The sequence below is a fragment of the Carlito syrichta genome, unplaced genomic scaffold, assembly GCF_000164805.1.
Source record: "Carlito syrichta isolate Samal-C Ts95f unplaced genomic scaffold, Tarsius_syrichta-2.0.1 Scaffold301168, whole genome shotgun sequence".
Classification (NCBI taxonomy): Eukaryota; Metazoa; Chordata; class Mammalia; order Primates; family Tarsiidae; genus Carlito; species Carlito syrichta.
The window spans coordinates 136,849-164,140 of NW_007245264.1; the positions used below are offsets into that span (position 1 = coordinate 136,849).

The 27,292-nt window shown below is 37.0% G+C and overlaps 1 protein-coding gene across 2 annotated transcripts in view; it reads right to left on the reverse strand.

The window, feature by feature from the left end:
- Positions 1-1,449: 1,449 nt before the first annotated feature.
- Positions 1,450-27,292, reverse strand: part of ACSL3 (acyl-CoA synthetase long chain family member 3) — a 74,863-nt gene continuing 49,020 nt past the window's right edge. For both annotated transcript variants that reach the window (XM_008054764.2, XM_021710759.1), the window contains exons 12-16: positions 25,938-26,012; positions 24,355-24,546; positions 22,947-23,061; positions 21,625-21,782; positions 1,450-1,787 (exon numbers count right to left, since the gene is read on the reverse strand). In XM_008054764.2, the coding sequence (XP_008052955.1) occupies positions 1,630-1,787; positions 21,625-21,782; positions 22,947-23,061; positions 24,355-24,546; positions 25,938-26,012 (698 nt within the window). In that variant the 3' untranslated portion in view covers positions 1,450-1,629. The remainder of the gene's footprint in view (positions 1,788-21,624; positions 21,783-22,946; positions 23,062-24,354; positions 24,547-25,937; positions 26,013-27,292) is intronic.

The window sequence follows — 27,292 nt, forward strand, 5'->3', positions numbered from 1 at the left end:
CAGACATAATGTTTGTGATGTGACCAAGAACAACATGGTCCTGGCTCCTTACCCACTATCTTACACAGACCTATGTTCACATCTTTATGTGAAGCCTATGATTTTAGTCCTGACTTGAGCACATCTGAATTGCTGGAATATTACTCTTGATATCCAGAAATAACAACAGACCAACAATGCACATGAAAAGACTTAACTATGTTTCAATTTTTTAAAATCACAAATAACTTCTACACTAACATAAAAACCTATACATTAAATCTTAACTCATCTTGTTACCAAGTTAGATTCCCATGTATCTTAGAATGTTGTTATCAAACACACCGTAAATTATTTCATTTTCTAGTGTAGAAAGATCATGGCAGAAAGGATAAGGTAAATTAGCTGGATGTGGTGGCATGTGCTCATAGTCCCAACTACTTGGGGGGCTGCAGTGAGCCCATGATCATGCCACTGCTCTCCAGTCTGGGTGACAAAGTGAAATCCCAGACTCAAAAAAAAATTTTTTTTTAATTTAAAAGCGGATAAGGTGCTTCTTTTTAAATAATCTACCACCACTGACACTCTCACACACAAACTCACAAACACCAGTGTGTACTATGTTTTTAAAATCCTAATTTTGAAATGAGATATATAAGTAAATATCTAGACTAAAAGTAGAATAGCAGAGTTTGGAGTAGAATAATTTTCCATGACTAATGTGTTCATAAATAAAGACAACTCAATGTACATATGGTCAATGAAATAGAGAATAACTTTTCATTATTTGTTCTTAAAATGCTACCCTTTCAGAATTGCTTCCATTTAAGTTTGGATATTTTCCTAATTTCAAACAGTTAAGTAGAAGATACTGAACATTTTGATGGCAAGCTATTAGAGACTAATCATCCATTGATACTATGCTTGCTGTATTATTTATTGCCTTTACTGTTAAATCATGACTCTCTCCTGCTATTTTGTTTCATGCAGCACCAGCCAAACTTCATTTTTTTTCTAATAAAAAATAAATATATAAAGAAGACACTGACAGGCATATATTCACAAGATCTCAATGTCTTAAAACGTAAGTACGGGTGTATTTATTTCTCCCAAAAGCATACAAGACAATAATTACATAGCAACAAATATTTTGTTCAACAATGATTTGATTCATAAGCATTTGAAATTTACATAATTTCACATCGATATCCCTATATTTTTAAATACAGTAAGTAAAAAAGCCCCCAAATAACCAATTCTTATATTTCCTATTTATCGCTCTATACATCCAAACTTTAAAAAATTACAAACTGAACATTATACAGAACATATAAATCATGTTTAAAAACTTGAGGTTTTAAAATCACTGCTTCCCCAATATGATTCAGAAAAATTCTCCTACTGACAAGCACAGTTATAGGTGGTAAAGTGAATTGAGGAGGGGGAAAACAAAGAAGAGACAGACACAAATTTGCTGTCTTAATATTTTACTAATCCTGTCAGTTAAAAATGGTGATGTCATGAGAAATAACAGTTTAGGTTTATTTAATATGAGGAATGGAGTCTGCCTCACGGTTTGAGACATGCGTTTCAAGTATTTTCCTATTTGATCTGAGCTCACTGTAGCAAACCGACACCAAAAAAGAATAATTATTTTCTTCCATACATTCGTTCAATGTCCGCCTGGTAATGTGTTTTAAGCTCTTTGCGTTTCAGCTTGAAGGCATCTGTCACCAGACCAGTTTCAGGGGTCCATGGTTCAGGGCTTAAACGAATTTTTACTGGAATTTCAAACTTTTCCAGACTTGCTAAGATGATAAAAGAAAACACAAAGCCATTAAAAATGTACAGTTAAAATTTTTAGCAAATAGTGTACCCATCAAAATGCATGAGTGGTCCATTAATCTCACTTCTAGGCAATCTATCTCTCAAAATTCTAGTATACAAATCCCCATCAATAGAATTAAACAAAATACGGTATAGGCATAAAATGGAATATAATTAAAAACGAGTTATGGCCAGGCTCAGTGGCTCAGCCTGTAATCCCACACGTTGGGAGGCCGAGGTGAGTGGATTGCCTGAGCCCACCAAGTTCGAGACCCGCCTGGGCAATTTGTTGAGACCTCATCTCTACAATAAAACAAAAAAATTAGCTGGGCATGGTAGCACGCGCCTGTAGTTCCAGCTACTTGGAAGGCCGAGGCGGAAGGATCGCCAGAGCCCAGCAGATTGAAGCTGCAGTGGCCGGAAGCATGCCACTGCACTCCAGTCTGGGCGACAGAGTGAGACTCCAACTCAAAAAAAAAAAGAAAGAGTTATATTTATATAAGTATTCAATACAGTCGTGCATCTTCTCTTAGTAAAAGCAATAATTCTGAGAAATGCATCATTAGGCAATTCCATTGTCATGAGAACATCACAGAGTGTCTTACACAACCTAATTGGAAGAGCCTAACAAACCTGCATAGCACTTGACTGTACTGAATACTGCAGGCAGCTGTAGCACAATGGTAAGTATTTGTGTATCTCAACATATCAAAACAGAGAAGGTACAGTGAAAATATGGTATTATAATCTTAGGGGACCACTGTCACACATGCAGTCCATCACTGACTGAAACATCACTATGTAGCACATGGCTGTATATTATTAGGTTTTAAAAAAAGACAAGCTGCAGTACAGGCTGGATAAACTTATATGCATTCATATGTGCAGGATGAGAAGAAGACAAATCAAGCTGTAAACCGTGTACCTCTAGGGACTGGGATTCAGGACAAAAAAAAATAATAATAATTCATTTTTCTTTTACACCTACTTGTTTTCCTTGAATTTACTAAAAGACCACAATTACTTCAGAATTAAAAATAATAGACTTTAAGAGAATCTTGCCATTGAACCAGGATATTCACTGTAAGCTATGTGGAAACAGAATGTTTGTTCACTATTTTAACACATTGCCAATACCCAGCAGATACGTAGCAAATGGAGGATGGAAGGAAGGAAGGAAACAAAAGCATCTGAGGGAGGTTAAAATGAAGATGTAATTTAAAAATATATGTGTCCTTAGTAAGACTTAGTTTTTAAGCATTTATTCAAATATTTAAAACATGACTTTGTGGAAAGCACTTTACTAAGCATTTTTTAAAAATAAAAATTGTTTCTGCTCAAGTGATATGCAATCTAACAAGGAGAGAGGCAAACACCTAGCCATAATAACATACAAAAAAAAAATGTGCTAAGGAGGAGTGACATCAGCAAGATGAAAGAAAAGAATAAACCCAGAGTCCCTCCTTTCCCCACAGAGACATAGATTTAACAATAACACACGGACCTATTTGTTGACTGTGTAAGAAATTCAGAAACCAGTTAAGAGGTTCCTACATTCCAGGAGAGCATGAAACCAACTGAATCAATGTCTGGTAGAAAATAGGTGGCATTTGCCTGCCAGAGTCCCTCTCCTCAGCAAAGTGCAGAGTCATAGGGAGAAAACCCCCAACTTCTGACTTCTTCCTGGGGAAGAAAAGGAGTGGAATATACATCCAATGTTCTAATGTTTGGGGTGTGAGAGTCTGATTTCTGTTTTACCTGAATCTAAGCAATAACAGGAACAGGGCACCATGATTGGAGCTGTCAAGAACAGAGGTTGATTAACATGCACCAGAGGCTGCATATCACAAACAAACATTAGGTGAAGCCCCAGTAAGTACTCTGGCTTACTACAGCACCAGTGAGGCCACAGTAACACAGACTTCAGGGGGAGTTCCTGAGTAGAAACCTGCAAACCATTCAGTTCGCTGATACCCACACAGAGAGCTCAGACACAGCCTCAGAACAGGTTTAAGATGGCTCTAGAATCTCTATACAGGGCTGGTTAGACAAAATCTTCCCAATACAAAACCTGAGAAAGGAAGCCAATTTTTCAAATGCCTAAGTCCCAACAAAAAAATAAAAGAAGACAATGAAACAGAAAAACATGGCCTATCAAAAAGAACAAATTAAATCTCCAGAAATCAAACCATGTCTCCTAAAGAAATGGAGATATATGAATTACAAAAAATGATTATTATAGGACTGCTCAATTATTTCAAAATGATTATTATAGGACTGCTCAATGAGAGAGCACAGATAGACACCTAAACAAAAACCATGAAAACAATGTATGAACAAAACAAGAATCTAAACAAAGAGATTTTAAAAAGAAGAAGAATCAAATAAAAATTCTGGAACTAATACACACAATAAATGAACTGAAAATTTCACTAGAGGATCAATAGCAGACTTGACTGGGCAGAAAAAATAATTCATGAACTCAAAGATAGGGCTTTTGAAATTACTAGGGTAGAGGAGCAAAAAGAGAAAATGAAGAAAGCCTAAAGAAACTACTGACACCATCAAGTAGAAAAACATGCATTATAGGAGTTCCAGAAAAAGAATGAAGCAAAAAGCAGATTTGAAAAAAATAATGGCTGATAATTTCCAACATCTGGGAAGAGAAATGGGAGTATAAATTAAAGAAGATCAAAGAACTCCATTAAGATAAATCTAGAGAGAATTACACTAAGACACTTTTATAATCAAGCTGTCAAAAGCCACAAAGAATCCCAAAAGCATCAAGAAAATAATGACTCATCACATTCAAGGGCGTTTCCATTGAACCATCAGATGTAGCAGAAGAAAGCTTGCAGGTTAGAGAGGAGTAGCAGTCAAAATACTGAAAGGAAAAAAAAAAAACAACTTGCCAACCAAGAATACTGTAACCTAAACCTATCCTTCAAAACTAAGGAAAAATTATATAATGTCTTTTTTTGTCCCTTATGAAAATTTTTGTCTTAACATCTATTTTATTTACGTATTATCATTCTCTGATAAACAAAAGCGGAGGGAGTTTAACACCACTAGACCTGTTCTACAAAAAATAATGAAGGGAGCCCTTCAGGTTAAAGTAAAAGGACAATAAATGGTAACACAGGCCTGTAATCTCAGCAGGAGGAGACAGGAGGATCAGGACTTCAAGACCAGTCTGGGAAATGTGGCAAGACCTCGTCTCTTTAAAAAAAAATACACAGCTGGGCTCGGTGGCTCAGCCTGTAATCCCGCGCCTTTGGGAGGCTGAGGTGAGTGGATTGCCTGAGCCCGCCTGGGCAGCGAGACCTCATCTCTACAATAAATTTTTAAAAATCAGCCGGGCATGGTAGCACATGCCTGTAATTCCAGCTACTTGGAAGGCTGAGGCGGAAGGATTGCCGGAGCCCAGCAGGTCGAGGCTGCGGTGACCGGGAGCGGCCACTGCACTCCAGTGTGGGCGACAGAGTGAGACTCCAACTCAAAAAAAAAAAAAAAAAAAAAAAAAAAAATATATATATATATATATACACACACAAATTAGGCAAACATGGTGGCATGCACCTGTAGTCCCAGATACTTGGGAGGCTGAGGTGGGAAGATTGCTAGAGCCCAGGAGGTTGAGGCTACAGTGAGCCATGATCATGCCACTGCACTCCAGCATGGTCAACAGAGCAAGGCCCTATCTGTTTTTTAAAAAACAAACAAAAAACACAAACTCTAAGAAACTTCAAAACTCCTTGGTATAGGTAAACACACAGACAAATATAGAATTCTGAAGTAGTGTGATGCAGAAATCACATTTAAATCTGGTATAGTATTTTTTAATAAATAAAAAATTACACATCTGTCTTAATGGATACACAATAAAAAACAGGTGTTGGTGTCATCAATAATAACATTAAATGAGAGGCAAGGATGTAAAAAAGTGGAGTTTTTTTATAAGATGGAAATTAAGTTGCTATCAGTTCAAAATAGTTAAAACTTTAAGATGTTTTATGTAATTGTGAAAGAGAAATAAGGGGATCAAAGCATGTCGTAACAAAATAACAACAGCAAAAGACGGAGCAAAGGAGGAAAAGTCACCAGACACACAGAAATCAGTTAACGAAATGGAACTAGTAAGTCTGTCCTTATCAGTCAGTACTTACTTGAAATGTAAATGCTGATTAAATGCCGAATTAAAAGACAGCTTGGCCAAATGGATTTTTTTTTTTAAAGATCAAGATCCAAGTATAAGCTGCCTACAGAAAATTCACCTTAGATCTAAGGACACAGCCTAAAAGTGAAAATATGAAAAAAAAGAATTCCTTTCAAATATCAACCTAAAGGGATGATCATACGTAAATAAAATAGATGTTAAGACAAAAATTTTCATAAGAGACAAAAAAGGACATTATATAATGATCAAAGGCCGAATTCACCAGGAAGATATAACAGTTATGAATACATAAGCACATACCACTAGAGTTCCTAAGTATATGAAGCAAATATTGACAGAACTGAAGGGAGAAATAGTAATACAATAAAAAGAGACTTCAATATCCCAACTTTCACTTATGGGTAGAATAATCAAAAAGAAGATCTATAAGAAAACAGAGGACTTGAAAAACTTTATAAACTAAATGAACCAAACAGACATACACATAACACTCCAACAACAACTACAAAAATTCATACTCTTCTCAAGGATATCTGAAACAGAATTCAAGACAGACCACATGTTAGGCCACAAAATAAGTCTTAACAACTTTAAGAAGACTGAAATCATATAAAATTATCTTCTCCAACCTTAATGGAACGAAACTAAAAATTGATAGCAAAAGAAAAATGAAAACAAGCAAATATGTGAAAATTAAACAACTCACTCTTAAACAACCAATGGGTCAAAGACAAAATCACAAGGGAATTTGGGAAAAGAACAAACTACAAACTAAACTCAAAACTGGCAGAAGGAATAAATATTACAGCAGAGATTTTTAAAAAGTAATAATCCAAAAGAATTTTTTAAAATCAACTAAACAATTGATTTTTTTAAAGATAAAACTGATAAAACTTTAGGCTAAAAAAGAGAGGATTCAAATAACTAAAATTAGGAAAAAAAGAGAGGTTCTTACAATTGATGTCATAGAAATGAAAAGAACAAGAGACTACTATGAAGAAATATATGCGAACAAATTGAGTAACCTAGGAGAAATAAACACACCTAGAAACATGCAACCTACCAAGACTGAATCAAAGAGAAATCACAGTCCTAGTTACTCAAAAGGCTGGGGCAGAAAGATATCCTGAGCCCAGGAAGTTGAGACTGTGGTGAGCTGTGACCATGCCACTGGACTCCAGCCTGGTAGACAGAGGGAGATGCTTGACACACACAAAAAAACAAAAATAAAAAATCTGAACAGACCTATAACAAGCTATTGAAGCAGTAATCAAACCTCCTAGCAAAGAGAAGTCTAGAACCAGATGGCTTCAGTGCTGTTAAGAAATAATTGTTACTCAAAATGGGCTTTTTTGATGATGGGTCAAATGCAGACATGGAATAACACCATAGCGAAGTGTTATGAAAGTGAAATACGTTATTGTTTATGGTCCTGAAGGAGGCAGCCCATATTAGACATACCACACTGGAGGCATATATAGTTCCTGAAAAGTGGACTCAACCAAGCAAGTGGAGGAGCCGAGAGTGCAAATCCATGACCAAGTACCTTTACTGGGACTCAGGGTGGCGTACACAAGCCAAAAGCATAAAGGAATTTCACTGATGTATTTGAATGCCATTAGATCACAGGGAAGGGCAAGAACGGAGAACTTGTGGCAGGAACCAGCCTTACCACACTGGCACACCTAGGTGCAGTGCCCATAGTCTGTTTATAGGGATGATAAGCTGTCAGGAATCTATTAAGCTTTTAAAATTTACAGTACAGTTTCAAAGGAGAAATCTACCAAATATTTAAAGACAAATTAACTACAATCCTCCTCAAATTCTTCCAAAGAACTGAAGGAGAGGAAATATTACCAAACTTATTCTATGAGGTCAGTAATATTCTGATATCAAAACCAGACAGAGACACAAGAAAACTACAGACTGACATCCTGATGAATATTGATGCAAAAACTCTCAACAAAATACTAGCAAACCAAATTCAACAGTACATTAAAATACTTATACATCAAGACTATGTGGGATTTACACCTGATTTCAACATATGAAAAAAAAATCAGTGTATATACCAAACAAAATAAAAGATTCAAAACCACATGATCATCTCAATTAATGCAGAAAAAATTTTGACAAGACTCAAGACACTTTCATGATAAAAACCCTCAACAAACTAGAAATAGAAGATTTCTACCTCAACATCATAAAAGCTATATGAAAAGCCCACAGTGAATATGATACTCAATGGCAAAGGAATAAAAGTTTTCCCTCAATGTCAGAAACAAGAATGTCCCCCTCTCACCACTGCCATTCAACACAGAGCAGTAAGGTAATAAAAATAAAAAGCATCCAAACTGTAAAGACACACAAATTATCTGTTTGCAGATGATATAATCTTATATGTAAAAAATCCCAAAAAATCCACCAAAAATGTAAAACTAACAAAAGATCCCAGAAAAAAAATCTACAGGCAAAAATCAGATACATTTTTGAACAGCAACAATGACCATCCTGAAAAATTATAATTCCACTTACTATAGCATCAAAAGGGATAAAATACTTCAGAATAAACCTAATCAAGGAGATGAAAGACTTGCATACTGAAAACTACGAAATGTTACTAAAAGAAATTTTTTAAAGATAAAAATAAATGCAAACATCCCATACTTGTAAACTGAAAGACTCAATATTATTAAAATGTCCATATTACTCAGCAATCTACAGATTCAATGAAATCCTTATCAAAATTACAATGGCATGTTTTGCACAAACAGAAAAGAAATTCTACAATTCACATAGAAACTTCAGGGACCCGAAATTGCCAAAACAATCTTGAAACAGTAGAACAGAGTTGGACACCTCCATTTCCTAATCTCAAAACATATTACAAAGCCACAGTAATCAAAACAGTAGGTACTGGCATAAAGACAGATATACAGACCAATGGAACAAAATAGAGAGCTCAGAAATACACCCCTGCATATATATATGACCAAATAATTTTTGACAAGAGTGGCAAGACTACACAATTGAGGAAAGACAGTCACTTCTTTGGATATCCACATTCAAAAAAAGAAATCTGGACTCTTACAGTATGCCATATACAAAAATTTACTCAAAATGGATTAAAAAACTAAATTAAAAGGTCTAAAACCATAATCTCCTAGAAGAAAACACAGGGAAAAAGCTTCACAACACTGAATTTAGCAATGATTTCTTGGACATGTCACTGAAAGCACAGGCAATGAAAGCAAAAATAGCTATGTGGGACTACACCAAACTTAAAAACTTCTGTGCCTCAAAGGGAACAATCAACAGAGTAAAGAGACAACCTACAGAATGGGAGAAAATATTTGAAAATCATATATCTGATAAGGGATTAAAATCCAGAATTTATAAGAAATTTCTACAACTTAACAACAAAAAAAAAACACCCTATTTTAAAATGGGCAAAGGACTTGAATAGACGATTTTCTGAAAAAGATACATAAATGGTCAACATGCATAGAAAAGATGACTAATATAATAAAAAAAGAGAAATGCACATTAAAACACGAGATATCACCTCACACTTCTTAAAACGGCTATTAGCAAAAAGCAAAAAGTGTTTGTGAGGATGTGGAGAAATGGGAGCTCTTGACACTACTGGTGGGAATGTAAATTGATATAGTCATTATGGAACACAGTATAGAAGTTCTAAAAACATTATAACTAGATTTACCACATGATTTGACAATCCCACTTCTGGGAATAACTCCAAGAACTGAAGGCAGAATTCAAAGAGCTATATCTACACACCCATGCTCACTGCAGCATTATTCACAATAGCCAAGAGATAGAAGCAACCCAGCCGGGCTCGGTGGCTCAGCCTGTAATCCCGCGCCTTTGGGAGGCTGAGGTGAGTGGATTGCCTGAGCCCGCGGGTTCGAGACCCACCTGGGCAGCGAGACCTCATCTCTACAATAAATCAAAAAATCAGCTGGGCGTGATAGTACGCGCCTGTAATTCCAGCTACTCAGAAGGCTGAGGCGGAAGGATCGCCGGAGCCCAGCAGGTCGAGGCTGCGGTGGCTGGGAGCAGCCACTGCACTCCAGTCTGGGCGACCGAGTGAGACTCCAACTCAAAAAAAGAAAAGAAAAAAAAGAAGCAACCCAAATGTCCAATGATAGGTCAACAGACAAAGAAAATGTGACATATATATACAATAGAATTTATGCAGCCTTTAAAAGAAGGAAATCTTATCACATAGTACCTTTATGCTAAGATAAATAAGCCAGTAACAAAAGGTTTCCACTCATATGCTATATCTCAAATAGCTAAAATTATAGAAATGGAAAGTAGAAGAGCTAATGGCAGGGGAAGGGAAATCAGTGTTTAGTGGGCACAGGTGTTTCAGTTTTGCAAGATGAAAAAGTTCTAGAGTGTTGCTGCACAATAATGTAAATATACTTAACCTTACCTAACTGTACACTTATAATGATTAAGATGGTAAACTTAATATTATGTGCTTTTTACTACATTTTAAAAAAAAAGAAATGCACTAAATTAAAAGCATAAGGTGCCTTAGATAGATTGACTCTGGACTTGTAAAAGAGAACATGAAAATAACACGCAAAGTTTGAGTCTTTAAAGATTAAAATTATTTTCAGGAGTGGTTTCCAAGAAGAAAAAAACACTATGAGCAACATCAGTAATGCACATATTACACGACTGACTTAAAGGACAGGATGGAGCCTGACACCACTGAAATGTGAAGAGATTAAAAACCAAGTGCTAGAGTCAGATGCCTAGAGTCCCAGCTACTCAGGAAGCTAAGGCGAGAGAATCTCATGAGCTCAGGAATTTGAGACCACCTTGGGAAACACAGCAAGCCCCCATATAAAAGAAGAAGACAGTGGGTGATGAAAGACCACTTAAGTTTATTTTATTTTCAAATTGCACTCTATAATTTGACTCGAAACTATCTTAAGTACACAATTATAACATCTAAACCTGTGCTTTAGAAAAATAAACACAGCAAAATCCCATGACCAGTTGGAGAAAGGAGGACTTCAACAGTTTTAATATTTTTTCCTTATTTTGTTATGAATGTCTGTGTATATATGTTAAACACATATTTTGTTTTCATTCCTCTTACTATATTGCTTTATCATCTATCATTAAGATATATTAATAATGGCTAACTTTGTATCACAGAGCATTTAAGTTAGGTTATCAAAGGAAAAGAGTAAAAAGCATGCAAATTGCACCAGGATGCAAAAGAAAGAAATCCCTGCGCTTTCTGTCTGTCTTTGTGGCGGCCCAGATTGAATTGGGGAATACATTTGTATCTTGGGAATGCTGAATACTATGAGGGAAAACATTAATGTGCTTTTCCTTATTTTTACAGTAACAAATCTGGCAATTACTTTGGATCTATCACCTGTCATCATAACTGGCTGCTGCTTGTCATCCACACAACACCAGGATCTAAGACAAATGGACTGATGTCATCTTGAACTTCATTTGTTGTGACCGTTTTATTTGGAGTGGAGGTATTGTTTTTTTAAGAAAAACATGTCATGTAGGTTGTCTAAAAATAAAACACATTTAAACGCCAAAAAAAAAAAAAAGCATGCAAGAGGTTTGTGTCCTCTTCTTGGAAAAAAGTTGCATGGAGGATAATTCTATGGTAGGCAAAAGTCTGACTTTGCTACTGTCTTTTTTTTTTTTTTGAGTCAGAGTCTCATTGTGTCACCCACTGCAGTCTCAACCTGCTGGGTTCAGGCAACCCTTCTGCCTCAGTCTTCCAAGTAGCTGGAACTACAGGAATGCACCACCATGCCCAGCTAATTTTTTGATTTATTGTAGAGATGAGGTCTCACCATGTTGTCCAGGCTGGTCTCGAACCCACAGGATTAGGCAATCCTCTCACCTCAGCCTCCCAAAGTGCTGGGATTATAGGCGTGAGCCACTGAGCCTGTCTTGTTATTATCTTTATGTGGAAGTTAACTATCATTTAAGGAGTTATTTATGAATGCCATTTACAAGGGTGAATTGTGATGGTTCCAGTTTATACATCAACCAACTTAAGGTTAAAGTCCCCAGGTATTCAATTAAACACTAATCTAGGTGTTGGCATTAAGGAATTTTGTATATTCTAGATAACCTCATAATTCCATCATTTGAAAAGCCTTAAGAGCTAAAGCGAGATTTCTCCAAACAAGAAAAAATTCTTCCTATGGACGGGAGTTTAGTCCAGCCTAGTCATTCTGACAGTCTGCTACACAGATTTTGGGCTTTGCCTAGTCAGTCACCACACATATAACCCACTGGTCTGTTTTCCTCATGTAATCCCAACTGATGCAGATTCGCTTAAAATAAAGTTGAATACCTTCTTCACGTCATACACAAAATCTAACTCAAAATGGATTAAGAACATAAATGTAAGAGCTAAAGCAATAAAACTCTTGGAAGAAAACAGGGAAGTGTCTGGCTTGGATTGAACAACGGTTTCTTAGAAATAACACCAAAAACAGCAGCAAAAAAAAGAGATAAACTATACTTCATCAAAATTTAAAACTTTGTGCTTCAAAGACCACCACCAAGAAATTAAAGCCAACAAATAAAATAAGAGAAAACAGCTGGGTGTGGTGGCTCACACCTATAATCCCAGTACTTTGAGAGGATGAGACAGGGCTGTGTGAGTTTGAGACTATCCTGGACAACATGGTGAGACCCTGTTTCTACAAAAACAAATCGAATAATTAGCCGAATATGGGGTGAAATGACCATTAGCATGTTAGCCTCTCAGTTCCCCCCTCATCCTTCCTCCATATGACTTCCCCAATCTTTCAGTAAACAGGAAATCACATCCTGCTTGGCGGGAAACCCAGATAAGCCATACTGTAACTGCTCAAGATAAACTGTTCTGTAACTGAAAATTTCCTGCTTGTACCCCCGCACCCCCGACTCTGATAAAATTGTGGTTTTTGCCCTTATAAACCCCCTGCCTACTCTGTTTGGGGTCGAGAGTTCTTTGGACATAAGTCTGCTCTCAACGGCCGGCTAGTCAAGGACTCAAAATACAATTCTCAGCGTGTGGCGATTCCTTTCTCACACTTCCGCTATAACATTTGGAGGCCTCAGCAAGAATTATTTTAATTTTGGCTTTTACCACAAACTTGGGAGGCAGCCTGGCTCCGGCTTTCCCCAGCTTGGTGGAGATATTATAGAGGAGGCGCCCCCTGAGTCATTCCAGGGCCCCATAACCTCTCATCTGGTTTGGAGGGAGAAGGAACTATCACTGCTTTTCTCTCGCCTTAAAAATTCCTGCATCTGCATTCTCCTAGGCAGTTAAGAATCTGTTTAATCTGTTTTCTGTATGTGGCCACAACTCTGTTAAGGAGGACGGAGCCTGACGAGGCCGCTCCTTAGACTCTGTTCATTAAAGCCAAGACGTTGACTGAACAGAGTCTCAGCTGAGTATCTGGTTTCTGTTTGGGTACCCGCTTTAACTTCTGATTGCTTATGACCTTGGCCCCTTTCCTTCATTTGCGTTCTTGCTGTGCTCTTAGCTACAGGGTTTGCTTCTGCTACACTTTCGGATTGATCATCAGGTCAGAAACTTCTGGGTTTTTTTACTTATCTCTTTGAGGTTAAAGGTCTGATCCTCATCAGGTGCCTCCAGCAATTTACTGGTTTTAACAATATGGGGCAACAGGCTTCTCAACCCTCCAGTCCCCTGGACCATATAATAAAAAAAGTTTTCTGCTGAATCTTGGAGGACAACTAATGGTCTCTGCCTAGGGCTACTCCCCAGGGAGGCAAGACGGTCCCCAAAAGAAAGTGGACCGCCAGCACCCAGAGAGGTGGGAGACAAAATGCTTGGTTTCTTTACTCTTTTCTTTTCTGGTTGGCAAAGCGACTCCACGAAGAATCTTGAAACTTCAACAGCTGCACAGCATGCCTTTCTGCACCTCCACTGAGTTATCCCTCATTTATCATCCATAACATATGCTGGGGGATGACAAAACCTGGCCAGAGGGTGGCTCCCTAGCTCCTAACACCCTTTTGCAGCTTAATTTGTCCCATATATTCAGGCCTTTTATGAGTTAGCTCGCCACCTAGATATCTGTTCCTCCCATCATATTTTTGTGTTGGCTCCCCGGATCCCAGTGTCCACAGGCTCATCAGAGGATACCGACCCTGCTGACTTAGCCGCCCCTCTCTCAAAAGATATCGGGGTTCTTGCTTGTTTGTCTTTCTTATAATAAATCTCTCTCAAGTTATATCTAAACTGGGACTATATCAACCTTCTTCCCAGATGAAAGTAAAGGGATCATGTAAATTAATCCTGTTAACTAGCTACAAAAAAGTTCAATTGTAATTTTAATCTGTTTTGCCAACCAAACATACAAGTGCTCCAGTTAAATTTTACTTCCAACTTTACCATATGTTAACACATCAGTGCTAAATAACACCACTGTTTGTTATATCAGCCTCACTAAAGTTGTACTTTATAAATAAAATGTTAAATCGCCTATTGTGCCTAACTAGCACCCTCTTATAAGATAGGTAAAGCTTTAAATGCTAAACACCCTGCATGACATGATAATGTTTGGGAACTGGCCATTCCCATCTGGTTAAGTCACTTTTACTAAGTTATTTGTCCTGTCAGATAAATAAAATATTGGGTACTCTGTGTGAGCACAATAAGGGTAGAAACTGATCACTCTCACCTAATTGTCCACACCTTACAACAAAGATTACAATTTAGTAATTTACAAGGGTTTTTAACAACTTTGCCTGTTCATAATTATAAATAAGTAGGGACAGATCATTACACATCCATGTGGTCTGTTCACTCTAAAGGATTTTGCATCAGACTGTCACAAACAGAGAAGTGGTTTAAAAGTTTCATATGTATAACCTATTAAAAAAGGTTATTTTAAGGGTTTTTTTTTTCAGCCAAAGCATTAAAAAAACAAAACAGTGCCAATATGGAGGGCAGCAGAACCAGAGGGCCAAAGAGACACCCCAATTGGCAGTCATGATTAGTGACCAAAACTTCAAGCATCCATCAAAGACCTGGTAAAAACAAATCTGCTGAGGGAATAGTGTCCACTGCTTAGGGGTACAGTCAGTGGGGACATAGTTGCCCCAAAGCATAGTTGCCCCAAAGAGGCCTAAAACCTCCTGGACCTTGTCCACTGTGATGGCCAGAAAGCCATTAGAAAGCAGGTGCACTATCTTCTGAAGAGAGGAGAGAACACTTGGCTCACAAATGGTGGCCACTTATGAAGGTCTAACAAATTATAAATTTCAAAGTCTAAATAGTTAACCTGAAACTACAGGATTCAATAGAGGCTTTTAAACTCTATTTCTCTCTTTCTCCCTGCTTTGAATCTGCTAGTAACTAAGCTTCTGGTGTTAAGGTAAGATCACTGTTTCAAGGTTAAATAATAAAACTTTGTTTTTCTTATACAGTTCAGCCAGTTCTAACTAAAATGTAAACATTAAAAACTCATTTAAAACTGAAGGAAGGGCTGGGCTCGGTGGCTCAGCCTGTAATCCCAGCACTTTGGGAGGCCAAGGCGAGTGGATTGCCTGAGCCCAGGGGTTCGAGACCCACCCAGGCAACTTGGCGAGACCCTATCTCTATAATACATCAAAAATTAGTTGGGCATGCTAGTACATGCCTGTAGTTCCAGCTACTTGGAAGGCTGAAGCGGAAGGGATCGCCGGAGCCCAGCAGGTTGAGGCTGAGGTAGCTGGGAGCGTACCATTGCACTCCAGTCTGAGCAACAGAGCGAGACTCCAACTCAAAAAAAACCAGCTAAACCTTCTGAATAACCAGCAAAATGCTCATGTATTTAACTTTAAGGTTCTTACTTATAACACCTGATGTTCACAGACTTTAAAAAATGATTAGCCAGGAAATAACTTAAAGTAATAACTAGCCTAGTCTAAAATCTCAGCATTATTCATAAGTAATTAAACAAACTGCTATAAATGAATTTTAAAAATATAAATAAAAGCCGGGCTCGGAGGCTCAGCCTGTAATCCCGCGCCTTTGGGAGGCTGAGGTGAGTGAATTGCCTGAGCCCGCGGGTTCGAGACCCGCCTGGGCAGCGAAACCTCATCTCTACAATAAATTAAAAAAAAAAAAAATCAGCTGGGTGTGGTGGCGCATGCCTGTAATTCCGGCTACTCGGAAGGCTGAGGTGGAAGGATCGCCGGAGCCCAGCAGGCCGAGGCTGCAGTGGCCGGGAGCGGCCATTGCACTGCAGTCTGGGCGACAGAGTGAGACTCCAACTCAAAAAAATATATATATATATAAATAAAACAATGGTATGGGTAAGCTCTTCATGTAATTTAAAAATCTTAAAATTGTTTTAAAAGCTTATTAAATGTCTGGGTTACTTTCAATTAAAAAAGTTATAATATAAAAAATGTTTCTAAAATTATATAAAGGGTTTCATCTAAAAACACTAATATCTAACAGGCACTTCAGAATTTCCTATTTCCTATGTTTTCACTAAAATTTTAAATTATTTTATATAATCAGTAAATTATTTTTTTAATATTTATTTAAAAATGGAAAAAATCAGTAAGTAAAAAAAGTTATAGATATAAAAATATATTTTAATAAAGAAAGTTATAAAGAAAAAAATAATTTTGTATAATAAAATTTTGTCCCAAAATAAAATGACTGGTTATGTTAAAAAAAAAAAAAATGCAGGGCAAAACAGAGATTCCAAGCATGTCGTCAATGGAATATGAAAGTCAGGATAAGGTTCGTGAAAAGGAATTTATAAAAGAAATCTTGGTATATAATTATGTTGATTATAACTTTTTTCTCCAGCTCTAACTGCTGTTATGGCTTGAAAGATTTTTAATTACTTAGGAAACTGAGCTTCCAAAAAAAATTAAAGTTTTTTTTTTATAATTAAAAAAAAAAACTCATATAATAAATTTTTGTCCTGTAATAAAATGGCTGGTTATTTAAAAAGAAAAAAGTACAGGACAAAAATAAAAGGTTCAAGCATGTTTAAAAATGGTATACTAAAGGTTTATGGGGAGGAAAAAAAAGTAACTTTCAATGAACTATAATCCTGTGTTGTAACATTATGCTTTTAAAAATTGTAATACATAAACTCTTCAGTTCTCAATTTAGTCTCTCTAGGGTGGGGTAAAAAACAAAAACAAGCCCTAGAAACCACATCTGCCCCACACCCTCCTCTTAAACTGTCTGTAGACCAGACACAAGGATTATTATTAATCCAACATAGGATAAATAACAAAATAAGCTGGGCTTCACGCTCTAGCATATCAATCGTTGTGAAAGTATATCAGACCTATTATAAAAACAAAGCGGACAGTTTTCTCTTGCCAATGTTTACCTGTTTTAAATTATCATGTTCATTATTATTTCCTGCAATTTAAGCTACAACCTAACCACATGTCTCTAATGTTTTCAATTTTTCTTCAGACTTTGTCAGAGTGGCTATATTTACTTGCTAAAGTACAAGTAAAGGTAATTTACAAGGGAATATTTCAACTTACATTAATAAATTAAAGGCCTTAGCTAATCATACATATAACGTATGGGACTACTTTCACTCTTCCAGCATTGTTTCTAAAGCAATAACTTTTTTCATCATTGTTTGCTTAATAATGTTTGCCTATGCTCTTGCTCAGTGTTTTATTAAATTCAAATAGTATTCAGTTAAGGTGCCACCTCAGCAGGAAGCAGTTACAGAAAATTGATCTTTGCCCCATTTCTCAGAATCATAAGAATATTTCCAAGAGCAGGAGTGGGGAATAAAAGGACAGAACAAGAGTGGGAAGCTATTTTTTAATCTTGTTCCTAAACCCTAACACAATGATGAAAAAGTTGAGGCTATGTCCAGGAAAAATACATGCTCTAGGTAAAAATTAACTTTGCCAACTTTGTCTTTTCAGAAAAACAGACTCCTTAAGCACAACAAGTACTGGCCTATTATAATTAGTCTTTTTTAGAAATCCAGACTTCTCAAACATGACCAGTATTGACCCATTGTGTCCTCAGTGCATGGTGACCAGCACCACCCTCAAGGTCTCCAAGACATCCACAAGTGGTCAACAAGAAAGTCACGGCTGTCACATCTACCAGATTGCAACATCTCCAGGGCTTCGGGGGGGCTACGGAGCCACACTCTAATCTAGAGTGTAGGCCCACTTCCTGTCTGTGGGAAGTAAACTTTTCTCTTCTCTTTTACCTTCAAAGAAGGGGCTGGCACCAAAGGAGGGCTCTGTGTAACATTAGAAAAATCATGCTGTTTCTATGCCAATAATCAGGAGTCATTAGATACACCCTCCAAGAGGTTCGAGAAAATTTAAACAGAAGACCAAAAAAAAAAAGAAAAGAAAAGAAAAGAAACCCTGGTTTCAAACCTTGTTTAATTAAAACCCATGGCTAACTACCTTAATTACAGGTCTGGATGGCCCTCTACTTCTCCTCCTTCTCGGTCTACTCATCGGGCCCTGTATATTAAATTAAACAGTTCGGTTTGTAAAACAACGAATCACTTCTATAAAACACATATATATGCGGGCCCATTATAACCCCTTACCCATAATAAATTAGTCAATGCTTTGACTCATGAACAACTAAAAGGAGGGAATGAAATGACTGTTAGCATGTTAGTCTCTCAGTTCCTCCTCTCATCCCTCCTCCATATGACTGCCCCAACCTTCCAGTAAACAATAAATCACATCCTGCTTGGTGGGAAACCCAGATAAGCCATTCTGTAACTGTTCTGTAACCATTAACAGATAAACTGCTCTGTAACTGAAAATATCCTGCTTGCACTCCCCCCCAACTGTGATAAAACTGTGGTTTTTTGCCATTATAAACCCCCTACCTACTCTGTTCAGGGGTCAAGAGTTCTTTGGACATAAGTCCGCTCTCGACCACCAGCTAGCAAAGGACTCATAATTAGATTCTCAGTGTGTGGCAATTCCTTTCTCACACTTCGGCTATAACAGTGGCACACGCCTGGCATCCCAACTACTTGGGAGGTTGAGGAGGGAAGATCTGTTGAACTCATGAACTTGAAGCTGCAGTAAGCTGTGCCATGGCTCTCCATTCTAGGCAACAAAGTAAGACCTCAACTCCAAAATAAATGGGAGGGAGAAAGTACAACTGCCCCTCAGTATCCACAGGGAATTGGGAATTGGTTCCAGGATCCAAGAAGATACCAAAATCCATGGATGTGCAAGTTCTTATATAAAATGGCATACTATTTACATATAACCTACACCCATCCTCCCATATGCTTTAAATCATCTCTAGATTATTTGTAATACCTGATACAATGTAAATGCTATGTAAATAGCTATTATACTGTATTTTTTAATTTGTGATTCTTATTGTATGTTTTTTATATTTTCTATCCACAGTTGGTTGACTCCCTGGATACAAAACCCATAGATACACAGTCAATTGTATATGCAAATTACATATAGATAATGAACTTGTACAGTATCTAGAATATATGAAGAACACATAAAACTCAATAATAAAGAGACAACACCATTTAAAAACTGGCAAAAGATCTGAAGAAGATACGCAATGACCAATAAGCATATGACAAGATGCTCAGCATCATTAGCCAAAAGGGCAATGCAAATCAAACCACAATGAGACAGCACTTCACAGCCACTAGAATGGCTAGCATCAAAAGGACAAACAATAACAAGTTTTGTCAAGAACATGGAGAAACAGAAACTCTCATACATCAGTGGTGAAATTGTAAAATAGTGCCATCATTTTGGAAAGCATTCAGAAAAAAATATTATTTTGGAAAATAGTCTCCTGTTCATCAAAAGGTTCAACACAAAGTTAGCATATGACTCATCAATTCCACTCCAAGGCATCTACCCAAGAAATAAACACATGTCCACACACAAACTTCCACACAAATGTTCATAGCAGCATTTTTATGTTTTGTAGTATGTCAGCTTGAAGATAGTTTCCAACACTTTTAGGTAACTTAAAACCTTGGACTGATGCTAAAATGATGTAATTAATAGATACTCATTAGAAACCTATATCAGGCTGGGCACGGAGGCTTACGCCTATAATCCCAGCACTTTGGGCGGCAGAGGCAAGAGAAAAAAGTGGAAATAAACCAAATTTGCATCAATTAATGGATAAATAAAATGTGGCATCTAGCCATATAATAAAGTATTAATTGGCAATAAAAGGGAATGAAGCATTGATACATACTACAACATGGATAAACTTCAAAAACATTATGCTAAGTAAAATACAAGTAGTCACAAAAAGCCCTGTAATGTACGATTCCACATATACAAAATCTATGGTACAGGCAAATCTATAGAGACAGAAAGGCAATTAGTGGCTGCCAAGGGATGAGGGCTTGGGGATAACAGTGACTGCTAAGAGTACAGGGTCTCTTTCTGGGGTGATAACAGTGTTGTAAAATTGACTGTGGTGATAGTTGTACACTTTGGTGAATATATTACAAGTCACTTAATTGTACACATTAAATGGGTGAGTTGTATATCTTGTTAATTATATCTCAATAAAGCTGCTAAAATGTATACATAAATATCAAAGTATATTAACCTCAAATTTTGCTTAATGTTTCATAATGTCACCTTATTTAGAAATGATATAGGTTTCTTTTTTTTTTTTTTGAGTCAGAGTCTTACTCTGTCACCCAGGCTGAAATGATGTGGCACGCTGCTCACAGCCACCACAGCCTCAACCTGGTGGGTTCAGGTGATCCATCCACCTCAGCCTTCCAAGTAACTGGAACTACAAGCGTGCACCACCACACCCAGCTAATTTTTTGATTTATTGTAGAGACGAGATCTCATCATATTGCCCAGGCTAGTCTTGAACCCCGCGGGCTCAGGCAGTCCTCTCGCCCCCACCTCCCAAAATGCTAGATTACTGGTGTGATCCACCACGCCCAGTCTGATAAAGGTTTCTAATGAATATCCATTAATTACTTCAATTTAGCATCAGTTCAAGGTTTTAAGTTACCTAAAAGTGCTGGAAACTATCTTCAAGCTGACATACTACAAAACATAATTACTGTTAAAATAAAAAACCAAAGTAATGATTTCATTTGGTTAAAATGCTAATTTACATATTTCTTACTCTTATATAACATATCCACATAGAATAAAAATGCATGCTTATACTTAACAACTCAAAAGACACAGTTGTTTTTATTAAACCAACAATATTAAACTAGTCTTGGACCAAAACAAAAAAGGGCATAGAATATAAGTACCACCAACTACCAGTATACTACACACTGTACAACGTTCCAAAAGGTCTTTTGGTCCATTCACTGTAGGCTGTTGTGGCCAGGAAAGTGAGAAGGGCCTTGAACAGCTGAGATAAACAGAGAAAGAGTCAACCAGAAAGCAACGGCTGCAGAGAACATCAGTTTGGTGAGACTGGATGATGTGTGTCCTGCACATCAGGGGACTTTTTAATATATTCTTCCATCTACTAATGGCAGAAAGGGTTTCTGAGCAGGAAATGATGTATCCTAAGCTTTACAATACACAGGTTAAATGGATGTTAAGTACTCTTTCCATTTCAGTTTTCAGAAACAGTTTAACAGAACACTCACCTGAAATAGCAGCTTCAGAGAGCACTTTAAGTACCTCATTTTCCATTTCACAACTGTTACACAGCTCCTCCCAAGTCCCTTTAAGTCCTTTCTTTCGAGCTAGTTCTGTAAGTTCCTTTTGATTTGGCACAACAAATCCAATGACATAAGAATGATAACTGAAATATACAAAGAATAACTTAAATAAGGAACAAAAGGGTATACTGTGTTAAATGCCGTCACTGATTACACTGACAGTAATTAACTCTTTACTATATTAAAAAACTGCACGTGCCATATCTGGTATTGGCATATTTATTTCAAGCAAATGCCAGTTTTATTCTATTATGAACAGTGTCATGCACATTTTTTAGAAGGAAATTACCAGTATTAGAAAATTCATCTTAAATCAGTAGTTCTTGGCAGCAGATTTTTTAATACTAAAACTGAATATAAATTAAAAACTGTCTCTAAAGAAATTTGGCAAATCAAAATAATGTGACTATATTTATTTTTTCTGCTGTTATCTTGAGAATTTGTGTTAACAGAGGGACTCTGAATATGCCCAATGAAGGTAAGTACTCTTTGAAAACCACTAAACAGGAACTTGAAAAAATGACCATGCCATCAGGAAGAGGATAGTTCTGGCTACTATCATGTAAGTAAAATCCAGAACTGCAGCATCATTAAAACATAAAAATCCTAGATGGCTAAAGGAGAGAATCATTTACAAACCAATGCAGTTCATCTTTAACTTGGGCTGTACCCCCAAAATCTCTCTAAATTGGTTTTTCCGATACCAGATTTTGTTTTCACATAAGAATCATGACAATTGCTGTAGACAGGGTCCCTGCTGGCTCTCTGTCACCATGAGCTAGCAATCATATGCATTAAGCCCTAGTTGAGCAGAACTTATGAGGGGCCCCCAGCCCTGCCAAGAGTCACAAGCAGGCTCCAGTTGAAAGCAAGGAGTAAGTACTTAACAGTGTACTGCTCGCTGACCCTTCTTTACTCCCCTTTCCTCTGAGTTGGTTCAGTGAAGTCTCCCACGTGGGAAGACAGGGAACGAGAAGTACCAAGGAATCAGGAAGGAAGATTTTGTTTTCTTCACCTCCCTAACACACAGGACACTGCAGTGAGATGTCAAGCATAAAACAGAGACACTAAGAAAGATGTTGAGGGGAATATCAGTCAATGGCTGTGATGAGAAGGAGGCCACTTCCCGAGGTAACAGATAAGAAGAAAGAGCCTTTCAGATAACTTTACAAAGAAGGCCCACACAGGCAGAAAACGCTTACAACACCACCAAACGCTCTAAGTTAGCGTAAATTCCACTTTCTTACCTGTTTGCATATGCACAAATATTATCTATCAGTGGAAGATTCTTCAGAGCTGCCTCCACTTTCCCAAGAGAAACATATTCTCCTGCCTGCAATTTTACAAGGTCCTTTTTACGATCTGCAAAACGAAGAAAAGTGGGGAGGGGAAAACATTGAAAAGAATAATATTAATAACAATATATACAAATACTGGCTATACCCTTAGTAATTTGCTATCAAATCATTTAAAACTTTGCTAAATTAAGCATTAATAGTTATGCTAAACTTAACAGAATATACTAAAATTAGGCTCTAATTTTTTTATATTGTTAACACATTATTTTAAAAGAAAAACATTTAACTTCTATTTAAGGGACCCCATGGTCAGGGCTTCAGGTATGTTCTGCTGAACAGGTATGTTCTTGGTATTCATGAATACCAGGCAGGTGAAGAAGATACTGAATGACACTGGCAAGTTCATGTTCTACCTGGAGAGATGATCCATAATGCAAAAAAGGGTTACTTCGATTTAATATGAACTCTTCAACCTGTAGACTCAGAAAGAAATTCCTGCAAAGGAGGCCTAGCTGAGTCATAAGAGTGAGAGGTAGCCACGTGAAGCAGCACTGGGGAAGGGCAGAAGTATGCCAGGTCGAATTTCAGCAGCAAAAGAGAGAAGGGAGGTGGAGAGGTGGGGGGGCGGGGGGCATCCCGAACTGAGCTTCTAGGAGTCATTAAAGGGCTGCAACAAGAGTAAGCACATAGCAGCGGCGAGGGGGTTGTGTTTAAGGAGGACAAGCAAGGCTACAGAAAGGAATTTCCTGTGGTCGGGTGGCAGAAGGTTCAAACCTGACCTACAGTCGTGGCAAGAGGGACAAAGAAAAAGAGAATATTACTTCGAGACATATCTCATAAGATAAATTAGTGGGATTGAGATCGGTATGGGAAACTGACTGAAGTGTCTCTCATCTCCTTCCAGGTTTCTTGTTAGCATGATCAGAACAGAAATACCATGAACTGAAAACAAAGGAACCTAAGAGGAGAAGCAGGGAAAAGTATTTTTTGCCCCGTGTAAGTCCTAGTACTTCAGCTGGCGGGCTTTCTTTTGTTCTCTCGGGCAAGGCCAGGGCACAGTTCAGACAGGAGAGCTCTATCTAACCTCCAGATGGCAAAGAATTCACAAAAATGAGTATTCTCTACAGAAGCAAGAAAGAATGACTAAGAGTTATCTAACAATAATTAAAAATGACACTGCTGTTGAACCACTTGAGAACTCATAACATGTCAGGCCTTAAAAATTCCACAGTCCACATTAAAAATGTGTGTATTCCAAGAATGATGCCACAGTCTATTCCAACATTACATATACAGTACCTCTTGAGTAAAACTATTTCAGAAATATTCAATTTCAAAAAAATATTAGATGGCTCACCAATAATCTTTAAACAACCATCAGGGTCAAACTCTCCGATATCTCCAGTACAGAGCCACCTCTGTCCACTTTCATCTTCAAAGAAATCAGTTTTTGTTTTTGCTTCATTTTTGTAGTATCCCATTGTCACATTTAGGCCACCAATAAGAATTTCACCCCTGGGGTGTGGTTTATCAGTATTAAAGTATCCACCTAATAAACAGAATAATTTTGAGTTAATTCTATACTTTTATCCCTATACGTAACACATAAAAATTTAAAACTATTAGCTTCTAAATAGGAATATCTTAATCTAGTTAGCACCTTCCCAAAGAAAACAAGGCAGATACTATAAATGAACAAAGTTTACCAGTTTAAAACTAGATGCAAAATTTCAGTTGCTAACAATAAACATTTATGCTTTTAAGCTACTATGCCAACAAAAAAATGACACTCTAAAATCCGACATCCTCTACTTTATAAAATTGCAAACACAACAGAGTTAAATTGTTTGAAAGAATCTATAGGATATTAAATATGATGCTAACAAATTGATCAAAGTACTAAGCCATGTTTGATAACAAACCTCTGCATAAAATCAAATTACTCTACATTTAGAAGATTATTCTTACAGATAATTTAAAAATGACTCCTAGCTTAAATTTATTGAACATTTTCACTAATTCTGCCAAAGAGAGCTGGAAAATGACGTCTAAGCCTTAGAATCTTTACTCTGTGTAAAAAGAAATGTGCATCTCAATAAATCATAATTTGTATATTTGAATAGGATCAAATAAGTTTTAAAAAAGTAATTATTATTATTTTTTTTTTTTTTTGAGTTAAAGTCTCACTCCATCACCCAGGTTGGAGTGCAGTGGCACGCTCAAGGCCACCCCAGCTTCAACCTGCTGGGCTCAGGTGATCCTTCTGCCTCAGCCTTCCAAGTAGCCAGAACTACAGGTGCACACTACCATGCCCGGCTAATTTTTTTTTTTTTTAATTGCAGAGATGAGGTCTTGCCAAGTTGCCCAGGCTGTCCTCGAACCTGCAGGCTCAGGCAATCCCCTCACCTCAGCCTCCCAAAGTGCTGGGATTACAGGCATGAGCCATTGCACCAGGCCAAAAAGTGATTAGTATTTTAAATGGCATAAACAACAGACTTTTATGGAATGATAGTGAAAATTTCCTTCTCATAATACAAGGTTGAAGCCCCAAGGAGAAGAAAAAAGAAAAAACATGTAAAAGTCCTCAATTTCATAGAATATATTTTATGATTTTGCTTCTAAAAAATAAAGTTTTGATCGCTCTTAATTTATTCACATTATTCACTTAGTACATTTCTCATGTTTTTGCCATAATTCTTAATTGAAATAAAATAATAAGCAAAATAAGTACAATTATAATTATTCAGAACCATCTTTGAAACAAGCAAAATAAAGGAATTAATATAGCTCTAGATAAAATATAACATTATAAAAGACAAAAATGAGCACTTGTGGATGTTTATATTCTAAAGTAAGATAAAAAAGGAAATGAAGAACAATTCTAATTTTAAAGTTTAGTATTATAAAAATTGACACTCGGTGGTTAAAAGAGTTTATTACCTTCCTCCCAGTTCTTTAATTTGATTTCACAGCAAACTAATGGTGCTCCCACTCTGCCAGTATTGTAGTCCCACACTAAGGGGAAATGAGGAGAAAAAAGAATTTGAAAACAGTTGTTAATAAATTGCTTTGTTTTTCTAAATTATCAAAAAGGATGATTTATCCCAAAGCTTAAATATCCCCAGAGAATCCTTAAAAGCAGAAATCACAAACTAGTGAACCACAGGCTGTAAGATCTGCACAGTCGTCCTGCTTGTTTCACAATGAGGTTCTTTTCTTCAAATCTAAATTAATTATTGCCATTTTTAAAAATCAGAAAACCATACATACAGCAACAATGAGCCAACATTTCAGGCACAGCAACAGCTGATAGCCCCTGCTAGACAGGCCCTCCCTACTCCAGGTACCCCAGAATCAATCCTTGCCCATCATATTTTCTTTGTAAAGAATACTACATTTTATTTATTAAGCATTCAACAACCAATAACAGTATTTAGTCCATAATGTTCCATTCATATCTTTACTATATGCTTTTGTCCTAATGGATTTTCTTGATTCTACTAACATTTTAGAATACCTGGTCCCAGAGCAATTCACAGAAAATTCAAAGTGAAATTCAGTTATTACTTAGTTTCTTGTAATTGGGTGACAAGCTTAAATTTTAGCAACCTTAAATTAATATTATACAATTTCAATTTCTGAAAATTAGAATTGGGTCTGGTCTCACTGTCAAATGTACATTTCAATGCCATTGTTTTTCTCTATGTTTTCTGTCCTAAAACATCTTATAAATCTATAATTATTTTTGTCACTTTGTAGTTAGTTATAAACTACTAATCCCTAGGCCAAAAGTCTTCAACTGGGGCATTTTTGTTTCCCAGGTGGCAATGTCTGCAGGCGGTTTTAGTTGTCATGACTGGTGGGGAAGTGTTATTAGCATCTAGTGAGTGGAGGTCTGGAATGTTGGTAAACATCCTACAATGCAAAGGATAGCCCCTTACAAATAAGAAATCATCCAACCTAAATATCAATAGTGTAGAGCTTGAGAAATAATGACTAGGTGGAGGCAAAGAACATTTACTTTATCGCCTCTGTCATTCTTCCCTTCACAAAGTTTCTAATTCAGGGAGTCATGATTGACAAACATACATAACATCATTTGTGAAATGGCACACAGCATGTAGGTCTTACCCAACACCTTTCCTTACATCAGGGCCCACATTTCACTCATTTAAGAAGTTAGCTGCCCAGTTCAGGAGTCTGTCGACTCTAAGGATGGTGGAGCACAATAGTTTACACTTGTTTCACTTTCTTATCAGGCTTCATAGCTTTGCAATACAAAAACACCTCTTCAA